The following is a 12,913-nucleotide window of genomic DNA, read 5'->3' as shown; positions in this document are numbered from 1 at the left end:
CCTAGAGGTGGAGGTTGAAAAAGACCCAAGTTGAGAACTGATTTTGCAAGATCAGTGATTTTGATATTGGGGTTTGAGCTTCGTTTTGCTTCTACACGTGCAGTTGGGTGACTTAGTTCTTTATATATCATTCATGATACAGTCCCTTTATTCTTGGTAGTTTATATTTTCCACAATATAAAATTTGTTTGGAGACCTACTTTATCTTACCATTCTTTCTAGTGTTATAATATCTCCCTTTTATGGAGGTATTCTGTGCTTTTAAGTAAACTTGGATTTATACAAAAGTGCCATTTTAGATTGATCATAAAAGATGTAATGGGATTTCTTTAGGTATTGGGCTCCTTTTTAAAATTGTAATTGTGATGTTTCATTTGTAACAATATTCATAATATTCATTATTTCCCAATGTTTGTGTGCTTGTGTACATTCTCAATAGGCAACTCCTCAGGATAGTCAAGAAGGAACATTTGGGTCAGAGCATTCTGTGTCACCATCACAAGGGAGCAGTCAACAGCATTTCCTTGAACCTGAAGCAAATTTGGATGATTCCATAGATATTCAGCAACAGGTAAAAAGTAAATGTTTTTCTGGGGCATAAATTTATAAAATTAATTACAGAAAAAAAATCTTAAAATATAGTAATAATTTTTATTGTATGTAAATAATGTAAACCTGAATGGTTTTTTCCTACTCATTAAGCTCCACATTCTTACCATTTTACTATTAGTCATTAATGCTACTATGGTGAATATTTTGTAAGGCAGAATTACCAATACACACTGAATCTCAACCAGGCATTTTGTCTGCTGTTCTTTTGACTTTCAAGGATATGGATATAGATGAAGGGCAAGATGGAGTAGAAGAGGAGATCTTTGAACAGGAAGCAAAGAAAGTGGCTGTTCGCTCCAGATCAAGAACGCATTCACGATCCCGTTCAAGGTTCTACAATACTATTTAAGAATAGCTGTGTGCGAACATTTAAATTGTTGGCTTTACTTTTTTGCATCCTTTATTTCTTTGCATCAAGATTAAAGAAAATGTTTTCTGAGAGTGACATTCTCTCAGGAAGAAGTAATTCAGAGCTTCAAAAAACAGAAAACATGTGTTCTGTTTTTAATTGGGTGTGGCTGTGGCCATTTATTTGAATGATTTGCATGAGTCACGGCAGTATCACGAGACTTGGATTTGGGGTTATATCTGGTTTTAGTTAATAACATCATGATAGTCAGCTTAGGGTATTATTGCCCCTGAACAACACTTAAATCAAGCTGTAGAGGACCAGTATTAGAAACTCCATTGTATTTCTCACATTCCATTTCATCTCATAATACCAAAAATGATTATAAAAATAAAACTACAAAAATTATTTTTATAAACATTAAGCATATCAGACTATTACAAAACATATCCTAGAAATGGTTTCTTTGTGGGCTGTTCAGCATGGCTGAGGCTCACTAATGTGCATGCTCATTCAGATTGAGTTGGAGGCGCCTTATTCTTAACCTGGTAAATTTTCTTGTAGCATGTGTATATTGTTTTTGCTATAAACTGTCTTAAAACTTAAAGTCATTAATCTTTAACATTTTAATGCCCTATTTTCTACACACAAATACCCAGAAAATCTGAACAGCGAATGCTGGAAGACAGGCAGTATCTGTGATGACTTTTTCAGTCATTTCTTACGTGTTTCAAGAACTTACTTGTATTTGCCTCTTGCAAATGAGAGCCTGTCAGTTCATCTTTCTCTAAGCTGACCTCTCTGCAGTGAATTACAGTGTTAGTGCTGAAACTTCTTTGTCTTAGCAACTTCTTTATTTGTCTTAGCAACACCTCCCTACTAAGTATTTTGAAGAGAGTTCAATGGCATATGACTGGCAGGAAAAAAGAAACAGTATTTCAGTATCACATTATATTGTAAAGTCAAGCACAGGAGATTTTAGAAATTGAAAACTTGTAAACAGAATTGTATAGTGGCCTAATGTTCTGTTGAAAACATTCTTTGTTTCTTAATTTTAAGAATGTAACATCTTTGTCACCTAAAGAATCTTTTTGTTTTCTTCCATCTTTCATCCCTGTTCTTGACTCTTGTTTGAAAAAAGAGTTGGAAGACCCTAAGAGAAAGTGAGGCCTTACTAGAATCTCTTTCTCTTACTCTTCCTTGTGGTTGTGGTTCAGTAAGAATCATTGCAAACAAACATCTGTGACTAGTGTGGACCTAAGCAGTATAGAAATTTGAGAAAATACATGTTTGATACTTGATTATGCTTGAATGTTTTTTAAAAGGTAGCTAAATACCAGACAGTCTCGCCCCCGCCCCACCTACAAGTGAGAAATTCGATAGAAGAATAACTTTGTCATTAGAAGTAAAATAAGATTTTTTTTGTAGGTCACCAAGAAAACGAAGGTCTAGGTCACGGTCTGGTTCTCGAAAGCGTAAACACAGAAAGCGATCACGCTCTCGCTCTAGAGAAAGAAAAAGGAAATCATCACGTTCATACTCAAGTGAAAGAAGAGCTAGAGAAAGGGAGAAAGAACGACAGAAGAAGGGATTGCCTCCAATTAGATCTAAAACATTAAGTGGTAAGTGACGTACAAGCTTTGGTTTCAATAACATTGAGAAAATAGTATCTGTTACAATGTCTCCCAACCTTATTTTCAGACTAAGAGGTTAAATACCTGTTTTGGTATATGAGTAATTATATTTTTGGGTTTTATAATGTGATAGAGGAGAAAAGGAAAAGGAATAGCAGTTTCTACTCAAGTACTAAAGTCATTGAGAGTTTTTTTTTTTTAATGCTAGTTAGATATTATGACTTGATTAATGATTTATAAAGTGTCCTAGGCCTCGTGTCTGTTTCATGGACACCGTGACTTCTATGCACAGTGTCCTAACCAATTATGAACACTAGGTCTGTAGGAGTGATTATTATAGGAAGAATGCAAATTTTAAAGCTAATTATAAACTTACTGGATCAGTACTGAAGGAGAGATTTCTCTCGTAAAAACTTTCCCTCCTTTATATGTTAATCTATAATGTATGATTAGAACACATTTGGTAGTAGTGGGAGTTTGTTTTGGGAGAGTGCTGCAGGAGAGTTGACTTGGTAGGCATGTGAGGTCTAGGAAAATAATTTGTAATTAGTGCCAAATTCTGCCTAAACGATTCTTAGCGGGTTATGACTTTTAAGGTGAATCAACAGACTGCAGATGGATAAAGTACATAAAAGGAAGTAAATTGTCATTCTTCGCCAAGAGTGAAACACTGATCAGGTTATCTAATTTCTGAATGTATCCAAATAAACTCCTTCTGCCATGGAGATAGATGAATAACTGGTATAATTTATAATGCTGAAGCATCCTAGAAATCGAGGCTTAGGATTAAAGGCGACGCCATCTTACTGAATTCTAGCCATTTGAACAAGCCTTGGCTATCTTTCCAGAATCTTACCTGATTATGAGAGCCATTGTTAATTTAGTAATGTTGACATTCCTAACTCTGAAAGTTTCTATTTATCCCTTAGGGTGAGGGACAAAATTCAAACATTTTCGTGCTGTCTGATAAATAATGTCAGAAGTCTGATCGTAAAATCTCAACTGTGCCTCCTCCCATGATTGCTATTAGGACGTTCAGAATAACGATTTTTATGATGGGCTCTTACGTGGAGTCTCTCATTTAGTTCCTTACCTAACTTGTCATGTGTCGTTGCCACCGTTTACATAGTTATTGACCGTGGAATTTATTTTTTGTTGCTGTTTTATTTTCATGGGTAAAACACACAACTAAAAAGTTTAGAAAGGACATAAGAAAATACAGTGAGAAGTATATCTTGTCTTTTACCTCAAAACTCTACTGAGAAGCAATAACAATTTGATGTGGTCCCAACACATTTTAAACACATGTGGTAGTGTTTCTCTGCCCATTGGTTCTTAGAACATGAGTTTTCATGAATAGTCCAGGGGCTGTGAAACATCAACAAAGAGTAACATTCTAAGAATCAAGTGTCCCCTTCTCATGGGATGGAGGAGACTCATTACTTTCTGGGGGGGGAAATGGAGTTGTCCATGGGAAAAATTTGTAGAGAGACAATATCAAAAGAGTAGGGGAAACATGGAACAGATTTTGGGGAGATTAAGGCAGCTATAATATGTAGAACAGAGTAATGAAGAGGTGGGAACTGTTCAGTGAAAGAGGTCCAGAAATTTGCTAAGGGTTGGTGGTAGGTTGAATAGTGGTCACCCAGAGATGTCCATGTCCAAATCACTGGAGCTTGTAAATATGTTACCTTACATTTGTATATCTGATTAATAAGGATCTTGAGATGGGGAGATTAACTTGGATTATCCAGAAGGGCCCAGTGTAATCCAAGGGTCCTAATAAGAGGGAAACAAGAGGAGAGGGTCAGAGAGAAAAGGTGATGTGAATGTGGAAAGGAGAAAGAGATTGGTAAATGCTACACTGTTGGCTTTGAAGATGGAGGGTTGGGACCATGAGCTGAGGAGTGCAGATAGCTTGTAGAAGCTAGCAAAGGCAAAGAAACAAATTCTCTCCTAGGGCCTCCAGAAGGAATGCAGCCTTGTTGACTCATTTTAGACCCCCAGAGCTGTAAGAGAATACCTTTTTGTGTTTTAAGGTACTAAGTTTGTGGTGTTTTGTTACAGCAGCAAAAGAAAACTAATATGTTGCCCTTTGAGACTTTGGTTGAATATTAAGTTATGCACAGGGTAAGACTGCATGAGGCAAAGAACAAAGAGCAGGGAAAGAGCAATTTCCAGGCATCTGTTAGCTGAACAGGTTCCTAAAGCTCACACAGGCCTGGAAGACGTTCAAGTTCTGACCAGCCAGAGTAGAGAGATGGAGACCTGATTGAAACCCACATTCAGTAGAATGTAATGTGAAACCCACATTGCAATGGTGACATCTTAGCTCTAGAGTAAAACCTGCTCTGGGCTGTGTTGTAGATGAAAGATAACCCAAAAGCTGGAAACTTCTTTTTTTTTTTAATGACATTGACATAAATCCAAATATATTAAAACTCTGCAAATATATCAGCTGTAAATATTTTTAAAGTCAGTGTTTTCAGGAAAAGGAGATGTTCATGGAGACATGAACAGTGCAGCTCAAAGTAGGCAAGATGTCTCACGTGTAGCATTTATTTCTTAAAGGGAAGTGGCTTCCAGCCCTTAAGTATCCCTAAGTCTTTCATGATAATGAGTTCTAAATTAGCCTTTTCCTTTTTGTATATATATTTTTTGTGTATAATTATTCTTTCCTTAAGGATAAGATTTAACTGTTGATTTAGGAGAAACATCCATTTAATCATTCCAGTACAGAAAGATACTTAAAAGGTACACAGATAGGATTGCAATGAGAAGTGGTTTTGAAACTTTGTTGCACATTAGAATCACCTACAGAATTTTAAAACTCCCAGTTCCTGATCTGTCACACCCCATACCTTCCATCATCTTTTAGAGTGGGTTCCAGATATCCACAGGTGACTGATGTGTGCTGCCACGCTTGAGAACAGGTGATAATGCAAGAAGTTGACTTGGCATAGATGTGAATGGGTACCTGGTATTTTAGTTGATTTTAAACATAACATAAAAATGTCTGTTAACAAGTATTTAAAATATACTATCTGAAATTTTAATTTATTATTGTTACTAGTGTTTTTTCCTCAGCTACTTGAAAGAAGTAACTGTCTATGTGATTTGGGTTATTTGTCTCTTATATCTTGACAGTATGTAGTACTACTCTGTGGGTTGGCCAGGTAGACAAGAAGGCAACACAGCAAGATTTAACCAACCTCTTTGAAGAGTTTGGACAGATTGAATCCATTAATGTAAGTATCAGTTCTTAAATAATTTAAAGTTAAAAAAAAATAGGGAGTTTTCAGAGTCACTTTGGTTCCTAATTAGCCCAGCAATATCTGCCTTTAATCAAATTTTAAAAGGATTGTTCGACTCTAATCGTTTTTATGTTTACTCTGCTGTTGCTTATCTCTCTGCTTAATTAATTTTCCTTTTTTAAATGGAAGTCTAACAAAATATTCTTAGGAGTTTTATAGCAATGTAATAGCACTTGATTCCTAAAAACATCGAATGTTTGAGTTAGCAGGAACCGTATGTGTGATATTGTTTAATTTCTTTTTTAATGAAAGTGAAGAAACTGAGTTAGAATTGTAATCACCTGCACATGAGCACATAGGTAATGGTGGAGACACAACTGGACTTGAGGTCCCAGTCTTTTGCCAGGCACTTCCCACCCCTTCCCCTTCTCTTCCTCTCAGAGCAAACCTGAGGCAAGAAAACCTGTGTGGCCACAGCATAGCTCTATCACTCCTCAGCTTGATTCTTTCAGTGTACCCAGTCTCCACCTTTGAGTATTTTCTTCCTCCTGCAGGGCTATTGTTTTTCCTTGAGGCTAAAGATAATGGAATAGTCATTTGAGGAGTCTTGTTCCTTAACTCTCTGATTTTATTCACTGTTATTATACTTTTATGTCTATTGGACCTTTTTATCCTTATTTACCAGGAAATTGGCTGGTTTTCCTTTCTAGTCTTAGATTCCTTCTGTTCTCAACATTCCTTATATGGCCAAACTTGACTCTTTGGTGTTAATAACAGCACTCTTTATTTAAATTGAATTTGACCATTTTGTATTTTACTTTCAACTATGTATGATCTCTTTGGAGCCTCACAAGAAGTTGGTTAAGTAATTCAAATATTGTTATTTTACCAGTGAGGAATCTAAATGATTTGTCTAAGTTACACAGATAATAAATAGCTGATTGATTGGTTAATTAATAGGTAATTGGCTGAGTGTTTCAAATTAGGTATTTCAGATTCCTCTTTTTACACCATGAAAGTGTTGTAGGCTTCTCTTTTCGTCTTTTTAAATTTCACCTGTCAGAACATAAGTAATCTCTGAGTCTGTGATCATATAACCTCTGAAATTTTTTCTGATTTTCCGCTGCCTTTAAACTAGTGGTTCTCAGCTCTAGCTGCATATCAGAAACGGGTTGACATTTGAAAAAATAGGGATGCCCATATAGGGATGCCCATTATCAGTACCTTTAGATTCTTATCAAAGTGCCATAATTACGCAGGTGATTTTGATGCAAAGCCAGGAATCACTGCTCTGAACAGATCCCGAATCCAAGTAGCATTTTGTATTTTCACGTTGCTTATGACGTTTGTAGTCTTTCTTATACCACAGTCATTTGGACATTAGTTTGCCTTGTCTCCCTCTTCTTCTGTATTACCTTTTAAGAGTGTAGTACTTAAAAGTAATAGGCACTAAGTTATTTTGTGAACTGAAGTGTACTGAATGGCTAGTGATAAAATCCAGGATTTGAAAAATTAATGGAAGATTTATAAACCTTTCACTTCGTTTTGGGGGAGTTTGAAGACTGAGAAAAGTCCATTAGATTTAGCATTTTGTAGGTCATTAGCTCGAAGAAAATATTTTCGGTGGGTTGGTAAGGGGTTGGATCTACATTGCAAGAGATGAATTGTATAAGGGGTTGGATAGACTTCTCTTTCGAGAAATTTGGTATTAAAGTGACAGCTGTTAGCAAGGCTGAGGGAAGCGTTACTTTGACAGCGAGAGCTTATTAGGTATTAAGTACTAACAAAGTGATGAATACCTTTTGAGTTCTTCATAAAGAAACTGAAATGCTCTGTGTATTTTTCTGAGTTAATACATTAAAGATAATTTTATGATCTGGTAGTTAATAGAGTAGTTAAATGCTTTGTAAATAAACCTCTTGAGATCCTTACACTGAGGCTATCTTCTTATTCATATTAAAATCTTTGTCCAGAAGTACTTGGACAAAGTTAAGTTTTATAAAATTGAAAAACTTTAGTTTTATTATTTGTTGTAGATTTTGGACTTTATATTAAGGATAAGGTACTTCCCCCAAACAAAATCCTTCTCACATTACTCAACATAACATTTGGCAAAATTTAAATGCTACTGTAAATAAATTGTATGCCTTCAAATATGTTGGCCGTACAGTATTGTTTTCCTTTTATCTGGTGGTATTATATACACGTCTATACATTGCTTTGTTTTAATAGCTCTTCATTGTGTGTTAAAACTTTAGTTGACACGTGATATTCAAGATTTCACATATATAATGGCTTAGAATGAGACCCAACTAGCTTCTGAATTTTTTTTTCAACTGATTGTGCTTGAATTTTACCAATAAACAGATAGCTGGAGGAAGAAAAGGGGAAACAATTCAGTATTAATAATCAATATTCTGTTCCATTAAAACTATAAAATGCCAGAAATGACTTGCCCTCCTCATAACACCCTTTCTAAAGAAAATAATTTTTTTAATAGATGATTCCTCCCAGGGGCTGTGCTTATGTCTGCATGGTTCATCGACAAGATGCATTTCGGGCTCTTCAGAAACTTAGTTCCGGGTCATATAAAATTGGGTCCAAGGTCATTAAGGTGAGATTGGGGGACACGTGCTCTTATTTTATTGGATTGTTAGAATGTTTCCTGTATTTAATTCATCTTCTTTAATGTTATAGGCAAACCTTGACAATTTTATTATTTTAGTATTGTTAAATTATAGAATTTGGCTATAGGTAAAACAATAACCAAAATTTTATTCAAGCAGTTCTTCAAAATCACACATGCACAGTATTCTTAGTCAACCCGGGCACCATTTTATGAGCAGAACTTTTTCATTTTTACAAGTTTGTCTTTCATTCACTCCTTCCCAATGCTTCCTAATCCTACCCCTTAATTATATTATTAATGTCTCCTTTTTAACATCTTGTCTTATACAACTCAGGCCCTTGTGAAGGGTTTATTTATGTATATTTGTTTCCTCTTAGTCTTTGAGTATTTATTGTGTATTTTTCCATTTTTACTTCTTATAACTAATTTACATTTTATTTCTGCTATTTGGAGTTAATTTATTCCATAGTTTTAGCAACTGAATTAAAAATTTTTAAATTACTTTCAAGGGAGTTAATATGCCCGTGCTTTCTCATTTTATGGCAGAGAGTTTATGTAAGCTAAAGTGTCACTGGTCTCTTGGAGTACCAAGATTTTGTTTAACTATTCTAATTATCGCTAATGTAGGTTGACATTTTTATGGTGAAAAGTAGATTTGGTTTATTTCTGGAAATGTGTTGTTTTAAGGCCATAGTAAGAAGTGGAAATAAATCCCATATTATAAACACCACCGCTATCTAATGCAGGTTTTATTTTACAAACAAAATCAGAAAATACATGGAAAAAATTTCATTGGCTACTGTTACTCCAGCAGTGATGCTTTGCCTGTCCAGCTGATTTTTAAAACTAATTTTATTCATATTTGCATTGTTAGCATATGATTTTGTATGTTTTACCTTGTTTTTACAGTAAACATGAGCTTTCTTTTTTCCTCTCCTCATTCCTGATAGATTGCTTGGGCTTTAAACAAAGGTGTAAAAACAGAATACAAACAATTCTGGGATGTGGATCTTGGAGTAACATATATACCATGGGAAAAAGTTAAAGTGGATGACTTGGAAGGTTTTGCAGAAGGAGGCATGATTGATCAGGAAACTGTAAATACTGGTAAGAGCCCTGTGGGTAGTTTTATTGTTTAAAAATATGCTTGAGGGGTTGTAATTGATAAGAGTTTTACATGTTGGGGTGAATTGTGTTTATTTCCTGGATCTTCCCCATCCTGCAGAAGAGGGGAAAAAGTGAAACATCACCCTGTTCAATGTGTATACTTAATGGGATCTATTCCATAAATGTCAGAGTATATAGATAGTGTTCTAAAACTCTAAATGTAGCATTTTTATATATGTCTTTTAAAAAGTTTCAGTCTTTGAGAGCATTGTATGTATGGAGGCTTGTAAAGACTAAGTTTTTCAGTCACTTGAGTTTCAATGAGAACCGGGGATTTAGGGAATTCCTTTAAAAAGCTTCCTAGACTATTTTGATTAGTATCTATGTTGAGGATGCCAGGAATAGAATCTCAGAGAGCTGTAGTTCAGATTCATGCTGCTTTAGAAAGCTTATAACCAAGTGATAATCTGGCCCGTTCTTTTGAAAAATTTGTCTTTTTGTTTTAAAATTTTTCAGTTATAAATTCACAGAATAATGGATGCTTGGGAAAGAATTGAAATATGTTATACTTATTTCTTGATATCTTAGCTCTTCTACCAAAATTAGCTAATTTTCAGAATAGTATTTTTGTTCTCAGGCCAATGTACATATTTTCAAACACTTTTTCAGTTGTTTTCTTCTTGTCATTCTCTCTCGCTGTCTTTCTCTCTCCTTTTTGGATGGATGTTCCTCCAGAACATTTATTCATTCAAAAAATATTTCAGTTCCTACTGTGTGCCAGGCATAACTTTAGGAGCTGGGATTATAGCAGTGAGACAGACAAAAATCCTTCCTCTCTTGGAGTGCACATTGTAGTACAGGGGTTGACAACAGCCCATGGGCCAGATCTTACTGGCAGCCTGTTCAGTAAATAAAGTTTTATTGAAACACAGCCATGCTCAGTTGTGTTTACCTATTGTATATGACTTTTTAAAATTCAGCAACAGTTGAGTCATTGTAACAGAGAACACATGGCCCGCACAATCTAAAATACTTACAAATAGGAAGAGTTTGCCAACCCATGTTCTAGTGGGAAAAAAATGGATAATAAATAAGATAGATAAACTAGGTAGTATTTCAGTGTTGGTTAAGTTCTAAGAAGAAAAAACAGGGAAAGGGGATAGGCAGTATGGGTGTGGAGCTATTGGAGTTTTAAGTGGTTGAAGAGGGTCTAATGGAGAAGGTGGTATTCAGAGGTGTGAGACATGCAGCTATCTGGGTAAGAGTGTTTCATACAGAGAGAACAGCAAGCGCCAAGTCTGTTAGAAAGTCGTGAGACCAGTATGGCTTGAGCATAGTGAGGAGTGAGTAGTAGGAGATGAAGTCAGAGAGGTGCAGAGGGGCGAAGTCATGTGGTCTTACTAGTCATTCTCATGACTTTGAGCTTTAAGGGAGGCGAACCTGTGGAGGAACCTCTTTGTTCTATTTTTGCATTTTTTTGTATTTTCAGAAAGATCTTTCTGTACTGGGTTAGTACTTGTTGTTTCCCCTTATGCCTTATGACAAAATATAGAATAAGGTTGGTTTGTCTTAAATCAGACAGCCTTTGAGATACGTATCTGTTATATCCCTTTTAAGTGTTTTCTCTAGACTGAATATTTTAGTGTCTTTGATTTGTGCCTCATGTCATGCTGCTTTGAACTCCTTAGTACCCTAATCAGATTTATCTCAGCAGAACCAAATAGGTTGGCACCGACAGCTGTGGACACATCTTAAAGATGTGCCAAGGTAGATGAAGGACTATTCAGATATGAAATAAATGTGTACATATAAAATGAAAAATTGCACCTATCCAGAGGAAATCAATTTCAAATATTTTGTTTAGAGTGGGAAAGTGTGAAAAGCTCAGAACCCGTTAAAGAGACGGTCCAGACAACTCAGAGCCCACCTCCAGTTGAAAAGGAGACAGTGGTCACAACCCAGGCAGAGGTTTTCCCTCCACCTGTTGCTATGTTACAGGTTAGTGCTGGGTGTTTTTTTATTGTTTAATGTGGTGTTTTACAGTTTTGTTTTTACTCACATCTTTACTTCATAAAACTTGGAAGAAATTGTCCAAAATATATTAATACTAAATATAAGCATTTTTGAAATTTTCCTTTTAGAAAAAGTATAATTCATATTTAAATGTTTATTTATTGAACAAATATTTATTGATTGCCTGCTCTGTGACATTCACTGTTCTAGGCACCTGGAATAGGGATACATCAGTGGGGAAAAAAAACAAACACAAATCCCTTCCCTTACGGAGAGTTTGTTCTCAATAGGGGAGACAGAAAATATAAAATTAATAAGTTTATAAGATACTGTGGAGGGGAGAAGGTAGTACAAGGGTCATCAAGAGTGCCTAGGTAGGTGTTTAAAATTTTAAATAAAATGGTGAGGTAGACTTAATTGAGAACAAGACATTTGAGCCACAACTTAAAGTTGCTGAGGCAATTAGTCACGTGGCTATCTGAAGCAAGCGTTAGAGGCAGAGGGAACAACCAGTGCAAAGGCCTGCAGCCAGGAGCAGGCTTCGTGTGTTCCTGGAATAACAAGCGGACAAGAATAAAGTGAGTGAGAGGCAACTTAGTGTAAGTGAGACCTCTAGGGGGACTTCGGTTTTCACTCTGAGATGGGGAGCCATTAGAGGACTTTGAAGAAAGGAGTGGCTCAGTCTGGCTTAGAGTTTTAAAGGATTACACTGGCAACTATTTTGAGAATAGAATAGTGGGCATTGATAAAAGCAAAGAGACCAGTTAAAAGTTGCAGCAATCCAGGTGAGAGATGATGGTGGCTCAGGCTGGACTGATGGCAGTGAAGGCAACGAGAAGTCGTCAGATCCTAGGTGTATTGTCATGGTGTGGCCAGTGTGCGTGGTTAGATTTGAGTTGTGAGGAAGAGCAGAGGCAAGGTTTTTGGTCTGAGAAATTGGAAAGATGGAGTTACCATTATCTGAGAATGAAAAAGACTGTGGAAGTGTGTTTTGGGAAGGACAGTTGGGAGTTCAGTTTTATGCGTGTGAAGTTTGAAGTGTCTTACTACACAGCAAAGTTGAGATGTTGAATAGACCATTGATACAGTGTGAACTTTAGGAGAGGGGTACAGCCATGCCATAATACAGATAAATATTTGGGAATTGTTGTACCTAGGATGAGTAAAAGAATTTATGATTAAGAGTAGAAAACAAATTAATGAGAAATTCAGCCATTTTAAAGCTGTTAGTGACATGCTTCCTAATGGTGATTAGATCGCATAATATAGCTAGGTATTATAAACATAGTAGGAGATGGCAGTGTAAAATCGAGCA

At 35.9% G+C, this 12,913-nt stretch overlaps 1 protein-coding gene across 11 annotated transcripts in view; it reads left to right on the top strand.

Annotated features, from left to right (window-relative positions):
• The window catches only part of SCAF8 (SR-related CTD associated factor 8), a 197,957-nt gene that overhangs the window by 56,631 nt on the left and 128,413 nt on the right, over positions 1–12,913 (top strand). For 10 of the 11 annotated variants that reach the window (XM_027082875.1, XM_027082867.1, XM_027082814.1 and 7 more), the window contains 7 exons: positions 440–571; positions 830–942; positions 2,390–2,583; positions 5,743–5,843; positions 8,350–8,463; positions 9,429–9,585; positions 11,450–11,583. In XM_027082875.1, coding sequence (XP_026938676.1) covers positions 440–571; positions 830–942; positions 2,390–2,583; positions 5,743–5,843; positions 8,350–8,463; positions 9,429–9,585; positions 11,450–11,583 — 945 coding nt within the window. The remainder of the gene's footprint in view (positions 1–439; positions 572–829; positions 943–2,389; positions 2,584–5,742; positions 5,844–8,349; positions 8,464–9,428; positions 9,586–11,449; positions 11,584–12,913) is intronic. The other variant, XM_027082874.1, reaches the window with a different exon arrangement.

The sequence above is a fragment of the Aethalodelphis obliquidens genome, unplaced genomic scaffold (genome assembly GCF_003676395.1).
Source record: "Aethalodelphis obliquidens isolate GAN/ISIS:26980383/991018 unplaced genomic scaffold, ASM367639v1 scaffold3, whole genome shotgun sequence".
Classification (NCBI taxonomy): Eukaryota; Metazoa; Chordata; class Mammalia; order Artiodactyla; family Delphinidae; genus Aethalodelphis; species Aethalodelphis obliquidens.
This window is presented reverse-complemented; position numbering and strand designations above follow the sequence as displayed.